The sequence below is a fragment of the Petromyzon marinus genome, unplaced genomic scaffold (genome assembly GCF_048934315.1).
Source record: "Petromyzon marinus isolate PM22_M1 ecotype Great Lakes invasive population unplaced genomic scaffold, UKy_Petmar_22M1.pri1.0 PM_G_Scaffold_14, whole genome shotgun sequence".
In the NCBI taxonomy this organism is placed as follows: Eukaryota; Metazoa; Chordata; class Hyperoartia; order Petromyzontiformes; family Petromyzontidae; genus Petromyzon; species Petromyzon marinus.
The window spans coordinates 1,195,709-1,222,747 of NW_027422695.1; the positions used below are offsets into that span (position 1 = coordinate 1,195,709).

Sequence of the window (27,039 nt, forward strand, 5' to 3'; positions counted from 1 at the left end):
GTTTCAGTATAAATTTATTATTTTAATAAATAAATATATTCCTGCAGTTCTATAGCTAAGTCCAGCTTACACGCGCAGCGGGTTTTATGGAAGTCAGAGACAAATCTTGGAGGCGACACTTTTATGCAACATAAACACCCGGCAGTACAGTCCCAGTCTCACACAGGGCGATGGGCCCTTCCAACCACTGCCTGGGGAGTTACTGCCTCCGGGCAAGCGTTGCCCTGTCACGGGGCTACAACTCTGGGTCCTCCGGCTACGGGTGCCCTAGAGGAGGCTGCACCGACCCGACCCAGCCAAGGTGCGGGTTCCGACCACTGGCCCACTCGGACCCGGCCCTCACAAAGACATCGGGCCGGGGGTATCCCAGGGTCTCACAACTGAGCCACACAGAGTCCCGGTCCCTACAAGGGCAGCGGGGCTAGGGGGTCCCAGGGCACTAGCCAGCCGGTCTTCTGGCTTCTGTCTTGGACTGGCCCCGGACCCTTCCCGTGGTCCGGCTTTTATACCCAGCACCGGTGCGTCAGCCCCTGACTCCGCCCACCTTCCAGAGAGTTCCAGAGGGGGCTCTGGGGGATCCCAGGACACCCCATAGCCCCCTCCTGCTTTGGGGCTGGGGATATAGCGACTGCCCCTGCTGGACCCTGCCTGCCCCTGCAGGTAAGTGTACACAGCCCATTGACATCCCCACACGTGTGTTGTGTTGTATAATGACGAGTAAACTTCTTACGAGGCACACTCTGTTTATTGTCTTCTCTTACACAGTCCTTAACACACACAGAGGGGTATACGGTCCCCTCAACCGATACCCTAAGAAGGTACAGCGTCCGGACTTAGCGGGACCTACACACAAGTCTCTTGCTAACCTAAGGAGGTACAGCATCCTGTCTTGGCGGGACTTACACGTCTACCGCTATCCTACAGTCCTCCGGCTTGGACCTAGGGAGGCTATCTGACCCACCGCTGGCCTGGCGGGTCTTGACCACTGGATACGCCGAGCCTTAGCCCTCAGAAGGGCCGGGAAGCCGGGTCCAGGGTCCTGGCTATCTTCAGCCCGGGCTTTGGTCTTCGTGTAGGGAGAGAACTCACCCTTATACCCGTTTGTGGCCAGGTGTAACCAATCCCACATTCACACGTGGAACTGTCTGATTGGTTCTTACCAAACCGTGGCTACGACCCACTTCACCTCGTCTGACCCTAACCGTTATCTACACCGAGGTAACGCTGCACTGCCCCTTTGATACCTAGTGGCCATGCAGGTTACCGAACAGTGAGTAGTTAGCACCTCTACACGTGTACAATACACCTACAAAGGCTAAAACTCTATGCTAATTTACTTTTTAACCTAATGCGCCCCGGTCAGAGCTGTCGTTACTACCCAATCACAGTGACGCTTCGAAGTCACGTGGTTTTGTCTGCACGCGCTGCCGGTTTCGGTCACTGCTGGTGTTTCTATAGTCGCTGAATTTTGTCAGATTTTCTGGTGTTTTAGCTACAATATTGCGCCATTTAGTTTTTGTGAACCTATATCGATAACGTTTTTGAGAATGAAGTAGTAATTAAAAGCGATATTGTCATTTAAAGGTGTAATTTTAATGTTGCTCGTTGTTTACGTCACTAATATTGCCATTGCATTCAGTGATATATGGGAATTACGATGTACGAGTAACGGTACAAAAATCTCAGGAGTCTGTATGGTCTGGTGCGGGCAGAGGTCCATGAGGGGTGACAACATGGGTCACCGCACTGGGTGACACCAATCCTAGCGACGCCACTGGGGTAGTGTATCGCGTAGTGTACACTATATACTACACGATACGCTGTTTTATGTGTACACCACACCATGCACGCGTAAAAATACACTATACACTACCACGAAAACTCCATATGTACAGCAGCAGATATCGTCAAGGTCGAGATGGAACCCACGACCTCCTGTAATACCAGACAAGATAGTTAATCTCCAAGTCACCGTGGTGATGATGATGATGAGAGAGAGAAATAACTCCAAATGTACAGCAGCAGACATTCTCATGGTCTGTATTGACCCACGACCTCCCGTATACCAGGCGAGAGAGATAATCTCCTAGCCACCGTGGTGGTGGTGATGATGGTGATGAGAGAGAAATAACTCCAAATGTACAGCAGCAGACATCCTCAGGGTCTGTATTGAACCCACGACCCCCCGTGTACCAGGCGAGAGAGGTAATCTCCTAGCCACCGTAGTGGTGATGATGATGAGAGAGAGAAATAACTCAAAATGTACAGCAGCAGACATCCTCAGGGTCTGTATTGACCCACGACCTCCCGTATACCAAGCGAGAGAGTTAATCTCCTAGCCACCGTGGTGGTGGTGATGAGTGATGAGAGAGAGAGAGAGAAATAACTCCAAACGTACAGCAGCAAACATCCTCATGGTCTGTATTGACCCACGACCTCCCGTATACCAGGCGAGAGAGTTAACCTCCTAGCCACCGTAGTGGTGATGATGATGATGAGAGAGAGAAATAACTCCAAATGTACATCAGCAGACATCCTCAGGGTCTGTATTGACCCACGACCTCCCCTATACCAGGCGAGAGAGTTAACCTCCTAGCCACTGTAGTGGTGATGATGATGATGAGAGAGAGAGAAATAACTCCAAATGTACAGGAGCAGACATCCTCATGGTCTGTATTGACCCACGACCCCCCGTGTACCAGGCGAGAGAGTTAACCTCCTAGCCACCGTAGTGATGATGAGTGATGAGAGAGAGAGAAATAACTCCAAATGTACAGCAGCAGACATCCTCAGGGTCTGTATTGACCCACGACCTCCATATACCAAGCGAGAGAGTTAATCTCCTAGCCACCGTAGTGATGATGAGTGATGAGAGAGAGAGAGAGAAATAACTCCAAATGTACAGCAGCAGACATCCTCATGGTCTGTATTGAACCCACAACCCCCCGTGTACCAGGCGAGAGAGTTAACCTCCTAGCCACCGTAGTGATGATGATGGTGATGATGAGAGAGAGACAGACACTTTGCACCAATCCAAGCGGTCAATGCGTTGCCACAGAATCTCAAACAATGAGTCGACAACAACGCCGCCCCCCTCCCCCCACCCCCCCTCCCCCCACCTGGTTCGCAGCTGTTGAAGCGGCACGCGGTTTGACGGCCGCACCTGGCCGAAGCAATTAACCACTCAGTGAATTAAGGTGATGGGTTGGGGGGTTGGGCACCTGTAGCACAACGCGTGGCTGGGATAATGCAAATTAACACCACCACCACCACAATCATCTCGCGTCCAATGCTGATGTCACATCCCTGCACCACCATCACCACCACCGCCATCACCATCACCACCATCACCACCACCATCATCACGTGTGGAGAGGCAGAAGAGGGGAGGCGGTGGCGGTGGTGCAGAGAGGAGCTTACTCGAAAGACGGAGGAGGTGTGGAGGAAGGTGAAGTGAGGAGGAGAAAGGTAAGAAGGAGGAAGAGAAGGAAGAGGAGGGAGAGGAGGAGGGAGAGGAGCAGGAAGAGGAAGAGGAGAGAGGAAGAAGAGCAGGAAGAGGAGGAGGGAGAGGAGGAGGAAGAGGAGGAAGAGGATGAGGGAGAGGAGGAGGATGGGTGAACTGCATCTGCAGCGGCCCCACGCAGCAGGGAACTTTGTCCGCTACCTCCTCCTGCCCCTGCTGCTGCTGCCGCTGTGCGGGGTTCGTACTGCACCGGCCTCCTGCTGCCCCTGCTGCTGCTGCCCCTGCTGCTGCTGCCACTGCTGCCCCTGCTGCTGCTCCTGTTGCTGCCCCTGCTGCTGCTGCCCCTGCTGCTGCTGCCCCTGCTGCTGCTGCCCCTGCTGCTGCTTCTGCTGCCCCTGCTGCTGCTGCCCCTGCTGCTGCTTCTGCTGTTGCTCCTGCTGCTGCCCCTGCCCCTGCTGCCCCTGCCGCTGCTGCCCCTGCTGCTGCTTCTGCCCCTGCTGTTGCTCCTTACAATGTCCCCCCCTCACCTCCCTCACCTCCCCCCTCACCTCCTCCTCTCCTCTCCCTCCCCCCTCCCCCCCAGCAGTGCGACGCCTCTGGCGACTTCTCCCTGCAGGTGACTTCTCTCCAGGCCCTGCCCAGCGGGGGCGACGCTCTGCGTGGCTCCTTCCCCTCCTCCTTCGTGGTCCGCGTCTGCCTCGGGGAGGCGTCCCACGGGCTGAGGCCCTCGCCGGGCCTCCGCCCGTGCCCCTTGGGCTCGGCCACCGCTCGCGGCGAAGGCGGTGCGGGGCTCCTCCTGTCAGTGGCCTTCGACTTCGCGTGGCCGGTGAGGGTGAGACGCTCACCTGGTGAGGGTGAGACGCTCACCTGGTGAGACGCTCACCTGGTGAGGGTGAGACGCTCACCTGGTGAGGGTGAGACGCTCACCTGGTGAGACGCTCACCTGGTGAGGGTGAGACGCTCGCCTGGTGAGGGTGAGACGCTCACCTGGTGAGACGCTCACCTGGTGAGATGCTCACCTGGTGGGGGTGAGACGCTCACCTGGTGAGGGTGAGACGCTCACCTGGTGGGGGTGAGACGCTCACCTGGTGAGGGTGAGATGCTCACCTGGTGAGGGTGAGACGCTCACCTGGTGAGGGTGAGACGCTCACCCGGTCGGGGTGAGACGCTCACCTGGTGGGGGTGAGACGCTCACCTGGAGACGGTGAGAAGCTCACCTGGTGGGGGTGAGACACTCACTTAGTGAGGGTGAGACGCTCACCTGGCGGGGGTTGTGGTAGTGGGAATTGTGGTGGTGGTTGTGGTGGCGGTTGTGGTGGTGGGGGTTGTGGTGGTGGTGGTTGTGGCAGTGGTTGTGGTGGGGATGGGAGTTGTGGTGGTGGTTGAGGTGGTGGGGGTTGTGGGGGTTGTGGCGGTGGTGGTGGTGGTGGTGGGGCTTGTGGTTGCCATTTGCGGTTTTGAGCTATCACGGGTGAAGGGTAACCTCCTTTGTATAACAATTCACAGCTTTCTCCAAGTAAGAGGGGAGGGGAGGGAGGCAGGGAGGGAGGGAGGGGAGGGAGGCAGGGAAGGAGGGAAGTGAGAGAGGGGAGGGAGTGCCGTGACCTCGCCCTGACCTCGCCATCAATGAGTGACTCATTGACGGTGAGCTTGAACTTTGCAGCTGTGGTGCTCGCTGGCTGTGGATGTGTGGGAACAGCACAACGGCACCGCGCCAGGTACGTGCGTGTGTGTACGTGTGTGTGTGTACTTGTGTGTGTGTACGTGTGCGTGTGTACATGTGCGTGTGTACGTGTGTGTGTGTACGTGTGTGTGTACGTGTGTACGTGTGTGCGTGTGTACGTGTGTGTGTACGTGTGTGCGTGTACGCGTGTGTGTGTACGTGTGTGTGTGGGGAGCGATAGTGTAGCGGTTAGCGCGCTGCGCTATGAACCTGGCGACCCGGGTTCGATTCCCGCTCACGGCCAACACCAGTGACGATTATCTGAACCGGTCCCGGGCCTCCCCTAGGTCGACTCAGCCTCAAATGAGTACCTGGTGCGGTGTGTAAACATTGCCACTAGGGAGACAAAGGCGGTCGGGCGTGGTGCTGGCCACCCACCCCCTCGTGTACCGTTCCGGCCTTCATAGGTGCTCGCTAACAGCACTTGCCCCTACAGTCTGTTAAGGCTATATGGGGGATCTTTGTCTTTGTGTGTGTACGCGTGTGTGTACGTGCATATTGCTCACGTATGATGAGCGGTGGTGCAGTGGTTAGCTCACCGCGCTATTAAAATTCGCAGCCAATATTGAATTTATTTTTTTTAATGAATATAGTTTAAATATTTACGACCATATTTATTTAAATCTTCATATAACACGTATTTATTGTTCATATATTTATCTAGATATGTATTTACATAGTTACATAATACAGCAAAAAAATGTTACGTAAATATTCATGTAAATATTTCTATAAATATTCATGTAATATTTCTATACTCTTTGGTTCTTTTTGGTAAAGTCACGTAAAAAAAAACAAAAAATATTCATGTAAATATTTCAATGAATATTCGCATGCTTTTATTTTGCACATTTTTATTTCGCTATTTATTTGAATCGTCACGCGACATCCTCCTCCTCCTCTTCCTCCACCCCCCCCCCCCCCCACAGGAGGAGATCTCCGGCAGGTGACGCGAGCCGTCCACGTCATCGGCGACCGCCCCGGCGAGCCGTGGCGGACGCTGCACCACGCGGCCGCCGCCAACGCCACCGCCCTGGAGTACCGCGTCCGCGTGCGTTGCCACGCCGACTACTACGGCGTCGACTGCAAGCGGTGGTGCCGTCGCCGTGACGACCACTTCGGCCACAACGAGTGCGACGCCCACGGACGCAAGGAGTGCATGCCGGGCTGGGCGGGGGAATATTGTGACAGAGGTGCGCTGGTGGCGGTGGTGGTGGTGGTGTTGGTGGTAGTGGTGGTGGTGGCGGTGGTGGTGGTGGAAGCGGTGGTGATGGTGGTAGCAGTGGTGGTAGCGGTGGTAGCGGTGGTGGTAGCGGTGGTAGCGGTGGTGGTGGCGGTGGTGGTGGCGGTGGTGGTGGTGGTGGCGGTGGTGGTGGTGGTGGTGGTGGCGGTGGTGGTGATGGTGGTGGCGGTGGTGGTGGCGGTGGTGGTGGTGGCGGTGGTGGTAGTTTTGGTGGTGGTAGCGGTGGTGGTAGCGGTGGTGGTAGCGGTGGTGACGTGAGGCCCTGATGAAGCACACACACACAACACAATCCTTGACACAAATAAACCCCCGACACCTCCCTCGCTGCTGCTGAGCTCGTCAAGGAGCATGAACCACCACCACCACCACGCCAACTCCGCTCATTCTCGCAGCAGCAGCGGCCTTCTGGAGTGTTCTTTCCTGCCGATATCTTGGGGAGCCGCTGGGAGGCCGTGCACTCTGAAACCGCCGCCCCGAATTGACGACCTCGTTGCTTTAGAAGCGAATTCTTTCTCAAGCTTGACGCGTAGGGAGCCTTTCACGACCGATATTTGTCGTAACAAAGGTTTGTTGGTATCAGATTGCATAAGTATCGATGTTGTGTCGTAACCCTCCACCACCCGACACAACCAATCAGTAAGGGATTTGTAACGTCAACAAAATGCCAATTTGTTACTATTATAATTTAAAGTAATGTATAGTGTAGTGTATAGTGTCGTGTATAGTGTACAGTATAGTGTATAGTAGTATAGGGTATAGTAGTGTATAGTGTAGTAGTGTAGTGTATAGTAGTGTTTAGTGTAGTGTATAGTGTAGTGTATAGTGTAGTGTATAGTGTAGTGTATAGTGTAGTGTATAGTAGTGTATAGTAGTGTAGTGTATCGTGTAGTGTATAGTGTAGTGTATAGTAGTGTATAGTGTAGTGTATAGTTGTGTATTGTATAGTGTAGTGTATAGTGTAGTGTATAGTGTGGTGTATAGTGGTGTATAGTAGTGTATAGTAGTGTGTGGTGTATAGTATAGTGTAGTGTATAGTGTAGTGTATAGTAGTGTATAGTGTAGTGCATAGTATAGTGTAGTGTATAGTGTAGTGTATAGTATAGTGTAGTGTAAAGTGTACTGTATAGTGTAGTGTATAGTAGTGTATGGTGTAGTGTATAGTGTAGTGTATAGTGTAGTAGTGTAGTGTATAGTTGTGTATAGTATAGTGTAGTGTATAGTTGTGCATAGTATAGTAGTGTAGTGTACAGTATAGTGTATAGTAGTGCAGTGTCTAGCGGTGCATAGTGTGTGCATAGTCGTGTTTAATGTAATATATAGTGCAGTATATAGTGTAATGTATAGTAGTGTATAGTCGTGTAGTGTATATTAGTGTAGTGTATCGTGTAAAGTATTGTGTAAAGTATAGTGTAGTTTATAGCGTATAGTAGTGTGGTGTACAGTAGTGTATAGTATAGTGAAGTGTACAGTAGTGTATAGTAGTGTAGTATATTGTAGTGTAAAGTATAGTGCAGTGTATAGTAGTGTGGTGTATAGTGTACAGTAGTGTAGTGTATAGTGTAGTGTATAGTAGTGTAGTGTATAGTAGTGTAGTGTATAGTAGTGTAGTGTATAGTGTAGTGTGTAGTGTATAGTATAGTGTATAGTGTAGTGTATAGTAGTGTAGTGTATAGTATAGTGTATAGTAGTGTAGTGTATAGTATAGTGTATAGTAGTGTAGTATATTATAGTGTAGTGTATAGTAGTGTAGTGTATAGTAGTGTAGTGTATAGTGTAGTGTATAGTAGTGTAGTGTATAGTAGTGTAGTGTATAGTGTAGTGTATAGTAATGTCGTATAGTATATAGTAGTATATAGTAGTGTAGTGTATAGTGTAGTGTATAGTGTAGTGTATAGTAGTGTATATTATAGTGTAGTGTATAGTGTAGTGTATAGTAGTGTATTGTAGTGTAGTATATTATAGTGTAGTGTATAGTGTAGTGTATAGTGCAGTGTATAGTGCAGTGTATAGTAGTGTAGTATATTGTAGTGAAGTGTATAATGTAGTGTATAGTAGTGTAGTATATTGTTGTGTAGTGTATAGTGTAGTGTATAGTAGTGTAGTGTATAGTAGTGTAGTATATTGTAGTGTAGTGTATAGTAGTGTAGTATATTGTAGTGTAGTTTATATTGTAGTGTATAGTAGTGTAGTGTATAGTGTAGTATACGACATGAGCCCACCGGTGTGTTTGCAGAGTAAATCCACGACATTGACAATGTGTGTGAGCACCGTGACGTTTCGCCGTTACATCAACCAGTGGAATCGTCGCCGTGGTCGGGCGATTTGCCAGAATGGCGACGAATTTTCTCTTCGGCTTCCTGCCTCAGCAATTTGCAGGCCGGGCTGCGATTCGCTGCGTGGAGGCTGCGACGTCCCCGGACAATGCCGGTGAGCGAAACTTTGACGCCAACAACGCCGCAATGCACTCCCAGCGAGGCGTTGGACGACCTGCCGCTGAGCGTACCGACGTCGTGTGTCAAGTAGTGGAGTGTGTAGTGTAAAGTATAGTGTAGTGTATAGTGTAGTGTATAGTGTAGTGTAGTGTATAGTGTAGTGTATAGTAGTGTAGTGTATAGTGTAGTGTATAGTGTAGTGTAGTGTGTAGTGTAGTGTATAGTGTAGTGTGTAGTGTATAGTGTAGTGTAATGTATAGTGTAGTGTATAGTAGTGTAGTGTATAGTGTAGTGTAAAGTGTAATATATAGTGTAGTGTATAATGTAGTGTGTAGTGTAGTGTATAGTGTAGTGTAGTGTGTAGTGTATAGTGTAGTGTAATGTATAGTGTAGTGTATAGTAGTGTAGTGTATAGTGTAGTGTATAGTGTAGTGTATAGTGTAGTGTATAGTGTAGTGTAGTGTATAGTGTAGTGTGTAGTGTATAGTGTAGTGTAATGTATAATAGTGTATAGTGTAGTGTATAGTGTAGTGTATACTAGTGTATAGTGTAGTGTATAGTAGTGTATAGTGTAGTGTATAGTGTAGTGTGTAGTGTATAGTGTAGTGTGTAGTGTAGTGTAGTGTGTAGTGTATAGTGTAGTGTAGTGGATAGTAGTGTAGTGTTTAGTGTAGTGTATAGTAGTGTATAGTAGTGTAGTGTATAGTAGTGTAGTGTATAGTAGTGTAGTGTGTAGTGTATAGTGTAGTGTATATTAGTGTAGTGTATAGTGTAGTGTATAGTAGTGTAGTGTATAGTGTAGTGTGTAGTGTAGTGTATAGTGTAGTGTAGTGTATAGTGTAGTGTATAGTGTAGTGTATAGTATAGTGTATAGCGTAGTGTATAGTGAAGGAATGAACAGGATTTGCATTTTTAAACCATTTGCAACCGTTCCCTGACGACGTCAGCGCTGCATCGTCTCGCAGCCATACCTGGCGATGTCCACGTGGGGTCTCGTCAGGGCCGTGGTGTCCAACAGGCCACAATAGGCACCGTGGATTGGGGGAGGGAGGGAGTTGGGGATGATGGAGGTACTAACACTGCCCACAGACTCAACACTACCCATAGACTCAACACTGCCCATAGACTCAACACTGCGCCATAGACTCAACACTGCACCATAGACTCAACACTGCACCATAGACTCAACACTGCACCATAGACTCAACACTGCCCATAGACTCAACACTGCACCATAGACTCAACATTGCACCATAGACTCAACACTGCACCATAGACTCAACACTGCACCATAGACTCAGCATTGCCCATAGACTCAACACTGCACCATAGACTCAACCATAGACTCAGCACTGCCCATAGACTCAACATTGCACCATAGACTCAACACTGCCCATAGACTCAACACTGCACCATAGACTCAACACTGCACCATAGACTCAACACTGCACCATAGACTCAACACTGCCCATAGACTCAGCACTGCACCATAGACTCAGCACTGCACCATAGACTCAGCACTGCACCATAGACTCAACATTGCCCATAGACTCAACACTGCCCATAGACTCAACACTGCCCATAGACTCAACACTGCCCATAGACTCAACACTGCACCATTGACTCAACACCGCACCATAGACTCAACACTGCACCATAGACTCAACACCGCACCATAGACTCAACACTGCACCATAGACTGAGCACTGCCCATAGACTCAACACTGCACCATAGACTCAACACTGCACCATAGACTTAGCACTGCCCATAGACTCAACACTGCACCATAGACTCAACACTGCCCATAGACTCAACACTGCACCATAGACTCAACACTACCCATAGACTCAACACTGCCCATAGACTCAGCACTGCACCATAGACTCAACATTGCCCATAGACTCAACACTGCACCATAGACTCAACACTGCACCATTGACTCAACACCGCACCATAGACTCAACACTGCACCATAGACTCAACACCGCACCATAGACTCAACACTGCACCATAGACTGAGCACTGCCCATAGACTCAACACTGCACCATAGACTCAACACTGCACCATAGACTTAGCACTGCCCATAGACTCAACACTGCACCATAGACTCAACACTGCCCATAGACTCAACACTGCACCATAGACTCAACACTACCCATAGACTCAACACTGCCCATAGACTCAGCACTGCACCATAGACTCAACATTGCCCATAGACTCAACACTGCCCATAGACTCAGTACTGCACCATAGACTCAACACTGCACCATAGACTCAACACTAACCATAGACTCAGCACTTCCCCATAGACTCAACACTACCCATAGACTCAACACTGCACCATAGGCTCAACACTGCCCATAGACTCAAGACTGCCCATAGACTCAACACTACCCATAGACTCAACACTGCACCATAGACTCAACACTGCACCATAGACTCAACAGTACCCATAGAGTCAGCACTGCACCATAGACTCAACATTGCACCATAGACTCAGCACTGCACCATAGACTCAACACTACCTATAGACTCAGCACTGCACCATAGACTCAGCACTGCACCATAGACTCAACACTGCACCATAGACTCAGCACTGCACCATAGACTCAACACTGCACCATAGACTCAACACTGCACCATAGACTCAGCACTGCACCATAGACTCAACACTGCACCATAGACTCAACACTGCACCATAGACTCAACACTGCACCATAGACTCAACACTGCACCATAGACTCAACACTGCACCATAGACTCAACACTGCACCATAGACTCAGCACTGCACCATAGACTCAACACTGCACCATAGACTCAGCACTGCACCATAGACTCAACACTGCACCATAGACTCAACACTGCACCATAGACTCAACACTGCACCATAGACTCAACACTGCACCATAGACTCAACACTGCACCATAGACTCAACACTGGACCATAGACTCAACACTGCACCATAGACTCAAAACTGCCCCAAAGACTCAACACTGCCCATAGACTCAACACTGCACCATAAACTCAACACTGCACCATAGACTCAACACTGCCCATAGACTCAACACTGCACCATAGACTCAACATTGCACCATAGACTCAACACTGCACCATAGACTCAACACTGCACCATAGACTCAACACTACCCATAGACTCAACACTGCCCATAGACTCAGCACTGCACCATAGACTCAACATTGCCCATAGACTCAACACTGCACCATAGACTCAACACTGCACCATTGACTCAACACCGCACCATAGACTCAACACTGCACCATAGACTCAACACCGCACCATAGACTCAACACTGCACCATAGACTGAGCACTGCCCATAGACTCAACACTGCACCATAGACTCAACACTGCACCATAGACTTAGCACTGCCCATAGACTCAACACTGCACCATAGACTCAACACTGCCCATAGACTCAACACTGCACCATAGACTCAACACTACCCATAGACTCAACACTGCCCATAGACTCAGCACTGCACCATAGACTCAACATTGCCCATAGACTCAACACTGCCCATAGACTCAGCACTGCACCATAGACTCAACACTGCACCATAGACTCAACACTGCCCATAGACTCAACACTGCACCATAGACTCAACACTACCCATAGACTCAACACTGCCCATAGACTCAGCACTGCACCATAGACTCAACATTGCCCATAGACTCAACACTGCCCATAGACTCAGCACTGCACCATAGACTCAACACTGCACCATAGTCTCAACACTGCACCATAGACTCAGCACTGCCCATAGACTCAACACTGCACCATAGACTCAACACTGCCCATAGACTCAACACTGCACCATAGACTCAACACTGCCCATAGACTCAACACTGCATCATAGACTCAACACTGCACCATAGACTCAACACTGCACCATAGACTCAGCACTGCACCATAGACTCAACACTAGCCATAGATTCAACACTGCACCATAGACTCAACACTGCACCATAGACTCAGCACTGCACCATAGACTCAGCACTGAACCCTAGACTCAACACTGCACCATAGACTCAACACTGCACCATAGACTCAACACTGCACCATAGTCTCAACAATGCACCATAGACTCAGCACTGCCTATAGACTCAACACTGCACCATAGACTCAACACTGCCCATAGACTCAACACTGCACCATAGACTCAACACTGCACCATAGACTCAGCATTGCCCATAGACTCAACACTGCACCATAGACTCAACCATAGACTCAGCACTGCCCATAGACTCAACATTGCACCATAGACTCAACACTGCCCATAGACTCAACACTGCACCATAGACTCAACACTGCACCATAGACTCAACACTGCACCATAGACTCAACACTGCCCATAGACTCAGCACTGCACCATAGACTCAGCACTGCACCATAGACTCAGCACTGCACCATAGACTCAACACTGCACCATAGACTCAACACTGCACCATAGACTCAACACTGCCCATAGACTCAACACTGCACCATAGACTCAACACTAACCATAGACTCAGCACTTCCCCATAGACTCAACACTACCCATAGACTCAACACTGCACCATAGGCTCAACACTGCCCATAGACTCAAGACTGCCCATAGACTCAACACTACCCATAGACTCAACACTGCACCATAGACTCAACACTGCACCATAGACTCAACACTACCCATAGAGTCAGCACTGCACCATAGACTCAACATTGCACCATAGACTCAGCACTGCACCATAGACTCAACACTACCTATAGACTCAGCACTGCACCATAGACTCAGCACTGCACCATAGACTCAACACTGCACCATAGACTCAGCACTGCACCATAGACTCAACACTGCACCATAGACTCAACACTGCACCATAGACTCAACACTGCACCATAGACTCAACACTGCACCATAGACTCAACACTGCACCATAGACTCAACACTGGACCATAGACTCAACACTGCACCATAGACTCAAAACTGCCCCAAAGACTCAACACTGCCCATAGACTCAACACTGCACCATAAACTCAACACTGCACCATAGACTCAACACTGCCCATAGACTCAACACTGCACCATAGACTCAACATTGCACCATAGACTCAACACTGCACCATAGACTCAACACTGCACCATAGACTCAGCATTGCCCATAGACTCAACACTGCACCATAGACTCAACCATAGACTCAGCACTGCCCATAGACTCATCATTGCACCATAGACTCAACACTGCCCATAGACTCAACACTGCACCATAGACTCAACACTGCACCATAGACTCAACACTGCACCATAGACTCAACACTGCCCATAGACTCAGCACTGCACCATAGACTCAGCACTGCACCATAGACTCAGCACTGCACCATAGACTCAACATTGCCCATAGACTCAACACTGCCCATAGACTCAACACTGCCCATAGACTCAACACTGCCCATAGACTCAACACTGCACCATTGACTCAACACCGCACCATAGACTCAACACTGCACCATAGACTCAACACCGCACCATAGACTCAACACTGCACCATAGACTGAGCACTGCCCATAGACTCAACACTGCACCATAGACTCAACACTGCACCATAGACTTAGCACTGCCCATAGACTCAACACTGCACCATAGACTCAACACTGCCCATAGACTCAACACTGCACCATAGACTCAACACTACCCATAGACTCAACACTGCCCATAGACTCAGCACTGCACCATAGACTCAACATTGCCCATAGACTCAACACTGCCCATAGACTCAGCACTGCACCATAGACTCAACACTGCACCATAGACTCAACACTGCACCATAGACTCAGCACTGCCCATAGACTCAACACTGCACCATAGACTCAACACTGCCCATAGACTCAACACTGCACCATAGACTCAACACTGCCCATAGACTCAACACTGCACCATAGACTCAACACTGCCCATAGACTCAACACTGCACCATAGACTCAACACTGCACCATAGACTCAGCACTGCACCATAGACTCAACACTAGCCATAGATTCAACACTGCACCATAGACTCAACACTGCACCATAGACTCAGCACTGCACCATAGACTCAGCACTGAACCCTAGACTCAACACTGCACCATAGACTCAACACTGCACCATAGACTCAACACTGCACCATAGTCTCAACACTGCACCATAGACTCAGCACTGCCCATAGACTCAACACTGCACCATAGACTCAACACTGCCCATAGACTCAACACTGCACCATAGACTCAACACTGCCCATAGACTCAACACTGCACCATAGACTCAGCACTCCCCATAGACTCAACACTGCACCATAGACTCAACACTGAACCATAGACTCAGCACTACCCATAGACTCAACACTGCACCAAAGACTCAGCACTGCACCATAGACTCAACACTACCCATAGACTCAACACTGCACCATAGACTCAACACTGCACCATAGACTCAACACTGCACCATAGACTCAACACTGTACCATAGACTCAACACTACCCATAGACTCTACACTGCACCATAGCACTGCCCATAGACTCAACACTGCCCATAGACTCAACATTGCACCATGGACTCAACACTGCACCATAGACTCAACACTGCACCATAGACTCAACACTGCACCATAGACTCAACACTGCACCATAGACTCAACACTGCACCATAGACTCAACACTGCACCATAGACTCAACACTGCCCATAGACTCAACACTGCACCATAGACTCAACACTGCCCATAGACTCAACACTGCCCATAGACTCAACACTGCACCATAGACTCAGCACTGCCCGCGTGTCCGCAGGTGCCGCTCCGGGTGGCAGGGCGAGCTGTGCCAGCGCTGTGTCCCCTACCCAGGCTGTGGCCACGGCAGCTGCAGACAGCAGCCCTGGCGCTGCAGCTGTGACAGTGGCTGGGGAGGCCTCCTCTGTGACAAAGGTGCCACTACCGCACCCCCCTCCTCCTACTCCCCCCCCCCTCCTCCCCCCCCCCTCCTCCACCTACCCCCCCTCCTCCACCTACCCCCTCTCCCCACCTCCTCCACCTACCTCCCCTCCTCCCCCCCCCTCCTCCCCCCTCCACCCCCCAAGTCACCCGGTGAATTTCCCTCCACTCGCTCCCCATCCAACGCTCGGATGTGTCCATCAATATTTACCTATCATCATCATCATCATCCGTGGTGGTGGTGATGGTGGGGGTGGTGGGGTGGTGGTGGTGATGGTGGTGGTGGTGATAGTGGTGGTGGTGGTGATGGTGGGGGTGATGGTGGTGGTGTTGGTGGTGGTGGTGGTGATGGTGGTAATGGTGGTGGTGGTGATGGTGGTGGTGGTGATGGTGGTGGTGGTGATGGTGGTGGTGGTGATGGTGGGGGTGGTGGTGATGGTGGTGGTGTTGGTGGTGGTGGTGATGGTGATGGTGGTAATGGTGGTGGTGGTGATGGTGGTGGTGATGGTGGTGATGGTGGTGGTGATGGTGGGGGTGGTGGTGATGGTGATGGTGGTAATGGTGGTGGTGGTGATGGTGGTGGTGATGGTGGTGATGGTGGTGGTGGTAATGGTGGTGGTGGTGATGGTGGTGGTGGTGATGGTGGGGGTGGTGGTGATGGTGGTGGTGGTGATGGTGGGGGTGGTGGTGGTGTTGGTGGTGGTGATGGTGGTGATGGTGGTTGTGGTTGTGGTGGTTGTGGTGGTTGTGGTGGTGGTGATGGTGATAGTTGTGATGGTGTTGGTGGTGGTGTTGGTGGTGGTGATGGTGGTGCTGCTGGTGGTGGTGTTGGTGGTGGTTATGGTGGTTGTGGTGGTGGTGTTGGTGGATGTGGTGGTGGTTGTTGTGGTGGTTGTGGTGGTTGTGGATGTTACATCATGGGACCTCCTCTGCCAGTACCAAAATATGATAATAACTTTCCCCCTTTTTTCTGGCAACAAAACAGCGGCGTTAAGATGTTAAAACACCACACTGTGAAACCTTTTACAAGGCATGACGTCACTGCACGAACCACAATGCCTTGCGGTTCAGAATGAACCTCTGGTCTAGAGGTCACCTCTGGTCTAGAGGTCACCTCTGGTCTGGAGGTCACCTCTGGTCTGGAGGTCACCTCTGGTCTAGAGGTCACCTCTGGTCTGGAGGTCACCTCTGGTCTGGAGGTCACCTCTGGTCTGGAGGTCACCTCTGGTCTAGAGGTCACCTCTGGTCTAGAGGTCACATCTGGTCTAGAGGTCACCTCTGGTCTAGAGGTCACCTCTGGTCTCACACCGTTTGAGACGAGGCTCTAAAGAAAGCCGTCTCTGGTGTGGACCAATCAGCTTCAAGGACAGCGCATCATCATCATCTACTATCAGATGATGTGTTTTGTTTGCATTCTGACCACAAGCATTTTGGTTAATGCAGTGACGTGATTCCTTGTAAAAGGGTTTCACAATTTGGTGTTTTAACATCTTAACGTCGCTGTTTTGCTGCCAGATAAAAGGGGGAAACCCAATTGTCACACGGTGGTGGATGTTGTTGTTGCCGTTCCCCTCCCTCGCTTCTCGCTAGATCTGAATTACTGCGCCAGCCACCAGCCGTGCTTGAATGGAGGCAGCTGCATCAATGCCAAGCCGGATGAGTTCACCTGCAACTGCCCCCAAGGGTATTCCGGCATGAGCTGCGAGATAGGTGAGTGTGTGGTGAGAGTGTGGTGAGTGTGGTGTGTGTGTGGTGAGTGTGTGTTGAGCGTGTGGTGAGTGTGTGGTGAGTGTGGTGAGTGTAGTGAGTGTGTGTGGTGAGTGTAGTGTGTGTGGTGTGTGTGGTGAGTGTGGTGAGTGTGGTGAGTGTGTCGTGAGTGTGTGGTGAGTGTGTGGTGAGTGTGGTGTGTGTGTGAGTGTGGTGAGTGTAGTGTGAGTCTGGTGAGTGTGGTGAGTGTGGTGTGTGTGTGTGTTGAGTGTAGTGAGTGTGTGGTGAGTGTGTGTGGTGAGTGTGGGGAGTGTAGTGAGTATGTGGTGAGTGTGGTGTGTATGTGGTGAGTGTGGTTAGTGTTGTGAGTGTGTGGTGAGTGTGTGTGGTGAGTGTGGTGAGTGTAGTGAGTGTGTGGTGAGTGTGGTGTGTGTGTGGTGAGTCTGGTGAGTGTGTGGTGAGTGTGGTGTGTGTGGTGTGTGTGTGGTGAGTGTGTGTTGAGCGTGTGGTGAGTGTGTGGTGAGTGTGGTGAGTGTAGTGAGTGTGTGGTGAGTGTAGTGTGTGTGGTGTGTGTGGTGAGTGTGGTGAGTTTGGTGAGTGTGTCGTGAGTGTGTGGTGAGTGTGTGGTGAGTGTGGTGTGTGTGTGAGTGTGGTGAGTGTAGTGTGAGTCTGGTGAGTGTGGTGAGTGTGGTGTGTGTGTGTGTTGAGTGTAGTGAGTGTGTGGTGAGTGTGTGTGGTGAGTGTGGTGAGTGTAGTGAGTATGTGGTGAGTGTGGTGTGTATGTGGTGAGTGTGGTGAGTGTTGTGAGTGTGTGGTGAGTGTGTGTGGTGAGTGTGGTGAGTGTAGTGAGTGTGTGGTGAGTGTGGTGTGTGTGTGGTGAGTCTGGTGAGTGTGTGGTGAGTGTGTAGTGAGTGTAGTGTGTGTTGTGAGTGTGTGGTGAATGTGGTGAGTGTGGTGAGTGTGTGGTGAGTGTGTGTTGAGCGTGTGGTGAGTGTGTGGTGAGTGTGGTGAGTGTAGTGAGTGTAGTGTGTGTGGTGTGTGTGGTGAGTGTGTGTTGTGTGTGTGGTGAGTGTGGTGAGTGTGGTGAGTGTGTCGTGAGTGTGTGGTGAGTGTGTGGTGAGTGTGGTGTGTGTGTGGTGAGTGTAGTGTGAGTGTGGTGAGTGTGGTGAGTGTGTGTGTGTTGAGTGTAGTGAGTGTGTGGTGAGTATGTGTGGTGAGTGTGGTGAGTGTTGTGAGTGTGTGGTGAGTGTGTGGTGAGTGTGGTGTGTGTGTTTTGAGTGTGGTGAGTATGTGGTGAGTGTGTGGTGTGTGTGTGTGTGAATGTGGTGAGTGTAGTGTGAGTGTGGTGAGTGTGGTGAGTGTGTGTTGAGTGTAGTGAGTGTGTGGTGAGTGTGTGTGGTGAGTGTGGTGAGTGTAGTGAGTGTGTGGTGAGTGTGGTGTGTGTGTGGTGAGTGTGGTGAGTGTGTGGTGTGAGTGTGGTGAGTGTGTGGTGTGTTGAGTGTAGTGAGTGTGTGGTGAGTGTGTGGTGAGTGTGTGGTGTGTGTGTGGTGAGTGTGGTGAGTGTAGTGAGTGTGGTGAGTGTGGTGTGTGTGTGGTGAGTGTGTTGAGTGTAGTGAGTGTGTGGTGAGTGTGGTGAGTGTTGTGTGTGTGTTGAGTGTGGTGAGTGTGTGGTGTGAGTGTGGTGAGTGTGTGGTCAGTGTTTGGTGAGTGTGGTGTGTGTGTTGTGAGTGTAGTGTGAGTGTGGTGAGTGTGGTGAGTGTGGTGTGTGTGTGTTGAGTGTAGTGAGTGTGTGGTGTGAGTGTGGTGAGCGTGTGGTCAGTGTGGTGAGTATGTGGTGTGTGTGTGGTGAGTGTGGTGAGTGTGTGGTGTGTGTGGTGAGTGTGTGGTGTGTGTGGTGTGAGTGTGGTGTGTGTGTGGTGAGTGTGGTGAGTGTGTGGTGTGTGGTGTGAGTGTGGTGAGTGTGTGGTGTGTGGTGTGTGTGGTGTGTGTGGTGAGTGTGGTGAGTGTGTGGTGGTGGTGGCGGTGGTGGTGGTGGCGGTGGCGGTGGGGGTGGTGATAGTGGTGGTGATAGTGGTGGTGGTGTTGGTGGTGGTGATGGTGGTGATAGTGGTGGTGATAGTGGTGGTGATGGTGGTGGTGATGGTGGTGGTGGTGGTGATAGTGGTGGTGGTGATGGTGGTGGTGGTGATGGTGGTGGTGGTGATAGTGGTGGTGATGGTGATAGTGGTGGTGATGGTGGTGGTGATGGTGGTGCTGGTGGTGGTGGTGATGGTGGTGGTGATGGTGGTGGTGATAGTGGTGGTGGTGATAGTGGTGGTGATAGTGGTGGTGATGGTGGTTGTGGTGGTTGTGGTGGTTGTGGTGGTAATGGTGATAGTCGTGATGGTGTTGGTGGTGGTGATGGTGGTGTTGGTGGTGGTGGTGGTGGTGCTGGTGGTGGTGGTGTTGGTGGTTGTGGTTGTGGTGGTGGTGATTGTGGTGGTGTTGGTGGATGTGGTGGTGGTTGTTGTGGTTGTGGTGGTTGTGGATGTTACATCATGGGACCTCCTCTGCCAGTACCAAAATATGACAATAAGTTTTTCCCCTTTTTTTCTGGCAACAAAACAGCGGCGTTAAGATGTTAAAACACCAAACTGTGAAACCTTTTACAAGGCATGACGTCACTGCACAAACCACAATGCCTTGCGGTTCAGAATGAACCTCTGGTCTAGAGGTCACCTCTGGTCTGGAGGTCACCTCTGGTCTAGAGGTCACCTCTGGTCTAGAGGTCACCTCTGGTCTCGAGGTCACCTCAGGTCTCGAGGTCACCTCAGGTCTAGAGGTCACCTCTGGTCTAAGGTGACCTCTGGTCTTGAGGTCACCTCTGGTCTAGAGGTCACCTCTGGTCTAGAGGTCACCTCTGGTCTAGAGGTCACATCTGGTCTAGAGGTCACCTCTGGTCTAGAGGTCACCTCTGGTCTCACACCGTTTGAGACGAGGCTCTAAAGAAAGCCGTCTCTGGTGTGGACCAATCAGCTTCAAGGACAGCGCATCATCATCATCTACTATCAGATGATGTGTTTTGTTTGCATTCTGACCACAAGCATTTTGGTTAATGCAGTGACGTGATTCCTTGTAAAAGGGTTTCACAATTTGGTGTTTTAACATCTTAACGTCGCTGTTTTGCTGCCAGATAAAAGGGGGAAACCCAATTGTCACACGGTGGTGGATGTTGTTGTTGCCGTTCCCCTCCCTCGCTTCTCGCTAGATCTGAATTACTGCGCCAGCCACCAGCCGTGCTTGAATGGAGGCAGCTGCATCAATGCCAAGCCGGATGAGTTCACCTGCAACTGCCTGCAAGGGTATTCCGGCATGAGCTGCGAGATAGGTGAGTGTGTGGTGAGAGTGTGGTGAGTGTGGTGTGTGTGTGGTGAGTGTGTGTTGAGCGTGTGGTGAGTGTGTGGTGAGTGTGGTGAGTGTAGTGAGTGTGTGTGGTGAGTGTAGTGTGTGTGGTGTGTGTGGTGAGTGTGGTGAGTGTGTCGTGAGTGTGTGGTGAGTGTGTGGTGAGTGTGGTGTGTGTGTGAGTGTGGTGAGTGTAGTGTGAGTCTGGTGAGTGTGGTGAGTGTGGTGTGTGTGTGTGTTGAGTGTAGTGAGTGTGTGGTGAGTGTGTGTGGTGAGTGTGGGGAGTGTAGTGAGTATGTGGTGAGTGTGGTGTGTATGTGGTGAGTGTGGTTAGTGTTGTGAGTGTGTGGTGAGTGTGTGTGGTGAGTGTGGTGAGTGTAGTGAGTGTGTGGTGAGTGTGGTGTGTGTGTGGTGAGTGTGGTGAGTGTGGTGAGTGTGTGGTGAGTGTGTAGTGAGTGTAGTGTGTGTTGTGAGTGTGTGGTGAATGTGGTGAGTGTGGTGAGTGTGTGGTGAGTGTGTGTTGAGCGTGTGGTGAGTGTGTGGTGAGTGTGGTGAGTGTAGTGAGTGTATGTGGTGAGTGTAGTGTGTGTGGTGTGTGTGGTGAGTGTGTGTTGTGTGTGTGGTGAGTGTGGTGAGTGTGTCGTGAGTGTGTGGTGAGTGTGTGGTGAGTGTGGTGTGTGTGTTGTGAGTGTAGTGTGAGTGTGGTGAGTGTGGTGAGTGTGGTGTGTGTGTGTTGAGTGTAGTGAGTGTGTGGTGAGTATGTGTGGTGAGTGTGGTGAGTGTTGTGAGTGTGTGGTGAGTGTGTGGTGAGTGTGGTGTGTGTGTTTTGAGTGTGGTGAGTATGTGGTGAGTGTGTGGTGTGTGTGTGTGAATGTGGTGAGTGTAGTGTGAGTGTGGTGAGTGTGGTGAGTCTGCGTTGAGTGTAGTGAGTGTGTGGTGAGTGTGTGTGGTGAGTGTGGTGAGTGTAGTGAGTGTGTGGTGAGTGTGGTGTGTGTGTGGTGAGTGTGGTGAGTGTGGTGAGTGTGTGGTGAGTGTGTGTGGTGAGTGTGGTGCGTGTAGTGATTGTGTGGTGAGTGTGGTGTGTGTGTGGTGAGTGTGGTGAGTGTGTGGTGAGTGTGTGGTGTGTGTGTGTTGAGTGTGGTGAGTGTAGTGTGAGTGTGGTGAGTGTGGTGTGTGTGTGTGTTGAGTGTAGTGAGTGTGTGGTGAGTGTGTGGTGAGTGTGTGGTGTGTGTGTGGTGAGTGTGGTGAGTGTAGTGAGTGTGGTGAGTGTGGTGTGTGTGTGGTGAGTGTGTTGAGTGTAGTGAGTGTGTGTTGAGTGTGGTGAGTGTTGTGTGTGTGTTGAGTGTGGTGAGTGTGTGGTGTGAGTGTGGTGAGTGTGTGGTGAGTGTGGTGAGTATGTGGTGTGTGTGTGGTGAGTGTCGTGAGTGTGTGGTGTGTGTGGTGAGTGTGTGGTGTGTGTGGTGTGAGTGTGGTGTGTGTGTGGTGAGTGTGGTGAGTGTGTGGTGTGTGGTGTGAGTGTGGTGAGTGTGTGGTGTGTGGTGTGTGTGGTGTGTGTGGTGAGTGTGGTGAGTGTGTGGTGGTGGTGGCGGTGGTGGTGGTGGCGGTGGTGGTGGGGGTGGTGATAGTGGTGGTGATAGTGGTGGTGGTGTTGGTGGTGGTGATGGTGGTGATAGTGGTGGTGATAGTGGTAGTGATGGTGGTGGTGATGGTGGTGGTGGTGATAGTGGTGGTGGTGATGGTGGTGGTGGTGATGGTGGTGGTGGTGATAGTGGTGGTGATGGTGATAGTGGTGGTGATGGTGGTGGTGATGGTGGTGCTGGTGGTGGTGGTGGTGATGGTGATGGTGGTGGTGATGGTGGTGGTGATAGTGGTGGTGGTGATAGTGGTGGTGATAGTGGTGGTGATGGTGGTTGTGGTGGTTGTGGTGGTTGTGGTGGTTGTGGTGGTGATGGTGATAGTCGTGATGGTGTTGGTGGTGGTGTTGGTGGTGGTGGTGGTGCTGGTGGTGTTGGTGGTTGTGGTTGTGGTGGTGGTGATTGTGGTGGTGGTGTTGGTGGATGTGGTGGTGGTTGTTGTGGTTGTGGTGGTTGTGGATGTTACATCATGGGACCTCCTCTGCCAGTACCAAAATATGACAATAAGTTTTTCCCCTTTTTTTCTGGCAACAAAACAGCGGCGTTAAGATGTTAAAACACCAAACTGTGAAACCTTTTACAAGGCATGACGTCACTGCACAAACCACAATGCCTTGCGGTTCGGAATGAACCTCTGGTCTAGAGGTCACCTCTGGTCTGGAGGTCACCTCTGGTCTAGAGGCCACCTCTGGTCTAAAGGTCACCTCTGGTCTCGAGGTCACCTCAGGTCTCGAGGTCACCTCAGGTCTAGAGGTCACCTCTGGTCTAAGGTGACCTCTGGTCTTGAGGTCACCTCTGGTCTAGATGTCACCTCTGGTCTAGAGGTCACCTCTGGTCTAGAGGTCACATCTGGTCTAGAGGTCACCTCTGGTCTAGAGGTCACCTCTGGTCTCACACCGTTTGAGACGAGGCTCTAAAGAAAGCCGTCTCTGGTGTGGACCAATCAGCTTCAAGGACAGCGCATCATCATCATCTACTATCAGATGATGTGTTTTGTTTGCATTCTGACCACAAGCATTTTGGTTAATGCAGTGACGTGATTCCTTGTAAAAGGGTTTCACAATTTGGTGTTTTAACATCTTAACGTCGCTGTTTTGCTGCCAGATAAAAGGGGGAAACCCAATTGTCACACGGTGGTGGATGTTGTTGTTGCCGTTCCCCTCCCTCGCTTCTCGCTAGATCTGAATTACTGCGCCAGCCACCAGCCGTGCTTGAATGGAGGCAGCTGCATCAACGCCAAGCCGGATGAGTTCACCTGCAACTGCCCCCAAGGGTATTCCGGCATGAGCTGCGAGATAGGTGAGTGTGTGGTGAGTGTGTGGTGTGTGTGTGTGTGGTGTGTGTGTGGTGAGTGTGGTGAGTGTGTCGTGAGTGTGTGGTGAGTGTGTGGTGAGTGTGGTGAGTGTGTGTTGAGTGTGGTGAGTGTGGTGAGTGTGTGTGTGTGTCGTGAGTGTGTGGTGAGTGTGTGGTGAGTGTGGTGTGTGTATGTTGAGTGTGGTGAGTGTAGTGAGTGTAGTGAGTGTGTGTGGTGAGTGTGGTGAGTGTGGTGAGTGTGTGGTGTGTTGTTGCCGATCCCCCCCATAGACTCATCACACGGAGACCCATAGACTCACCACACAGAGACCCATAGACTCATCACACACAGAGACCCATAGACTCACCACGCAGAGACCCATAGACTCATCACACAGAGACCCATAGACTCACCACGCAGAGACCCATAGACTCATCACACAGAGACCCAGAGTCTAATCACACAGATACCCATAGACTGACCACACAGAGACCCATAGACTGACCACACAGAGACCCATAGACTCACCACACAGAGACCCATAGACTCACCACGCAGAGACCCATAGACTCACCTTACAGAGACCCATAGACTCATCACACAGAGACCCATAAACTCACCACACAGAGACCCATAGACTCATCACACAGAGACCCATAGACTCACCATACAGAGACCCATAGACTCATCACACAGAGACCCATAGACTCATCACACAGAGACCCATAGACTCACCACACAGAGACCCATAGACTCATCACACAGTGACCCATAGACTCACCACACAGAGACCCATAGACTCACCACACAGAGACTCATAGACTCATCACACAGAGACCCATAGACTCATCACACAGAGACCCATAGACTCACCACACAGAGACCCATAGACGTACCTACGGCCTTCCTGTGTTTTTTGTGCGCCATCAGGAGAGAAGGTGGACGATGACAACGACGACAACGAGGAGGAGGAGGTGGAGGAGGTGGAGGAGTGCAGCAGCGTTGACGGTGTTGGCTCCTCGTGTGAGTCCAGCGAGGGCGTCACGACCATCGACGGTGGCAGATTCGTCCCCCCGGCTTCCGCCGGCGTGGATGGTGAGTGGGGGGGGGGGGGTGATAGGGGACTGAGTAGTTGACCGTGATGGTGGTGACGTTGAGACTTAGGAACACACGGAGCTCTGGAACGTTACTTGTTCGTTAGTAGAGTTGTCTGCCTGCAATTGCATGGTACCTAAGTAGGGGAGTATTTGGAGTTTGTGGTCTCAATCCCCTTCCTCCCCCCCCCTCCCTCCCTCCCCCTCCCCTCCCCCAGGCTCCCTGCTGCCTGTGCTGCTCCCCCTGTCGCTGGCCGTCTGCCTGCTGAGCGGCCTGGCCGTAGGCCGCCGCTGCCGGCCGCGGTGTCTCAGGCGCCGGCCCAGGGAAGTTTCCTGGATAGCTAACGACTTGGGCGGCGGCGGCGATGGCGGCAGTGGTGGCGGTAACACGGAGGGCGGTCGCTCCCCCAAACTTCCTCCCAAAGGCCCCGACGAGGTGCGCCTGGAGGCACGGGAGATGCCAAAGCTGGGAGAGCGACGGCTCCCACTGACGCCGGAATGGGGAGCGAAGTTCTCCAAGCTCGGGGGACTGGGAGCTGAAGACGTGAATGTTAATAACGTGTCGCGAGTGAAAATACACGCGGCCACGGAGAGACGAGAGGGGAAGGGGTCTGAGAGTGGGGGGAGTGGAGTGGAGTGAGATGAGAGGGGAGAGGTAGGAGAGTGAGTGGAGTGGAGTGGAGTGAGAGGGAGAGGCAGGAGAGTGAGTGGAGTGAGATGAGAGGGAGAGGCAGGAGAGTGAGTGGAGGGGAGTGAGAGACAGGAGAGTGAGTGGAGGGGAGTGAGATGAGAGGGAGAGGCAGGAGAGTGAGGGGAATGGAGTGAGATGAGAGGGGAGGGTCAGGAGAGTGAGTGGAGTGGAGTGAGATGAGAGGGAGAGGCAGGAGAGTGAGTGGAGTGAGATGAGAGGGAGAGGCAGGAGAGTGAGTGGAGTGGAGTGGGATGAGAGGGAGAGGCAGGAGAGTGAGTGGAGGGTAGTGGAGTGAGAGGGAGAGGCAGGAGAGTGCGTGGAGGGGAGTGGATTGAGAGGGAGAGGCAGGAGAGTGAGTGGAGGGGAGTGAGATGAGAGGAGAGTGGAGTGAGATGAGAGGTAGGTGAAGTGCATTTGTGAGCAATTTTTTTCTTAAATTGTCCAAGTAATTTCCTGTCACGCGACTGCCGCGTTCAATGCGACGATTTGTGGATCAAAAACGCGACAGAATTTACGATAAATGTGCGTTGATGAAGTGGCAAGCCAACCAGCGTCAAGGGGCGACCTAAATGTGGGGCTGGCGTACTCGATCCACAAATCGCTTCAACGATAAAACATTAATGAATTAAAAACGTGACAGCTTCATCTGTACTCAAACACGAACATAGATCATCAATGTCGTGGCTTTAGCTCTCCAACACACAACTGGTGTGCCGTGCAGGTAACGAATTGGCACATTCTGTTTACGTGACGAACCTGACTAAATGGGCTGTCGGGTGGTGGCGGGTTTGAAGACATTCATATATCTACGCCATCTAACCAATAAAAAACCTCTGTTGTGTACCCCGGGTGTAAGATCTTTGTTAGCTCGCGCACATCCTCGGCATAATCAGGCAGGTCCTCACCGGGTTGGCAACGGCGTGCCTCTAAGGCTGCTTTTGCCTCCTCCTCATCGCGCGTACCGAAACGCAGATCAAGTCGGCGCATCAGCTCCTCTAGCTGTGTCTGCGCGCTTGCGGGTAGGGCTTCCACAAAATCGGCTGCCCGCCCATCCAGATTCATATTAAGTTGACGTAACGCCTGCGCGTCCGTCCACCCACTAATTTCCTTAGCCCCTAGGACATTGCGGGCAAACGCTTTCCACGAAGGGGTACCCCGGCCGGTGAATATATGCCTTATTTTTGCGTGGGGTAACGCGGGGGTTCGTACCGCTTCTGACGCCAAACTGTGGGGGCTACCGTCCCCCGCCATCACTGAATTGTCAGGGCCGTTGCCCACCGACTCCCCCGTTCCACTCATACCGCTACCCCCCGGCTGCTCTGTCAGGTCCAGACTGCCGACCCCTAATGTCTCGCACCCCTGTACCTCTGCCTGGGATGTCGACCGTGTTTGCGTAGCTTAATTAGCGGCTCGTAC

At 51.4% G+C, this 27,039-nt stretch overlaps 1 protein-coding gene across 2 annotated transcripts; it reads left to right on the forward strand.

Moving 5' to 3' along the window:
- The first annotated feature begins 3,479 nt into the window (after positions 1-3,479).
- LOC142910190 (uncharacterized) lies at positions 3,480-26,466 on the forward strand. Of its 2 annotated transcripts, none has more exons than XM_076059873.1 (11): positions 3,480-3,700; positions 4,047-4,289; positions 5,127-5,181; positions 6,116-6,379; positions 8,796-8,856; positions 15,683-15,816; positions 17,413-17,532; positions 20,777-20,896; positions 23,724-23,843; positions 24,769-24,933; positions 25,151-26,466. In XM_076059873.1, the coding sequence occupies exons 1-11, from the start codon at positions 3,593-3,595 to the stop codon at positions 25,570-25,572; spliced, it is 1,812 nt and encodes a 603-aa protein (XP_075915988.1). In that variant the 5' UTR covers positions 3,480-3,592; the 3' UTR covers positions 25,573-26,466. The 2 variants fall into 2 exon arrangements, with proteins under 2 accessions (XP_075915988.1, XP_075915989.1); XM_076059874.1 differs by having other exon boundaries at positions 4,050-4,289.
- The last annotated feature ends 573 nt before the right edge of the window (positions 26,467-27,039 follow it).

What these genes read in the sequence shown, in the direction of transcription:
- LOC142910190 (XM_076059873.1), top strand. Translation starts at nt 3,593, where the DNA reads ATGAGGGAGAGGAGGAGGATGGGTGAACTGCATCTGCAGCGGCCCCAC. An exon ending in TGCTGCTGCCGCTGTGCGGG is followed by an intron (nt 3,701 to 4,046) that starts GTTCGTACTGCA and finishes CCTCCCCCCCAG; the next exon opens with CAGTGCGACGCCTCTGGCGA. An exon ending in GCACAACGGCACCGCGCCAG is followed by an intron (nt 5,182 to 6,115) that starts GTACGTGCGTGT and finishes CCCCCCCCACAG; the next exon opens with GAGGAGATCTCCGGCAGGTG.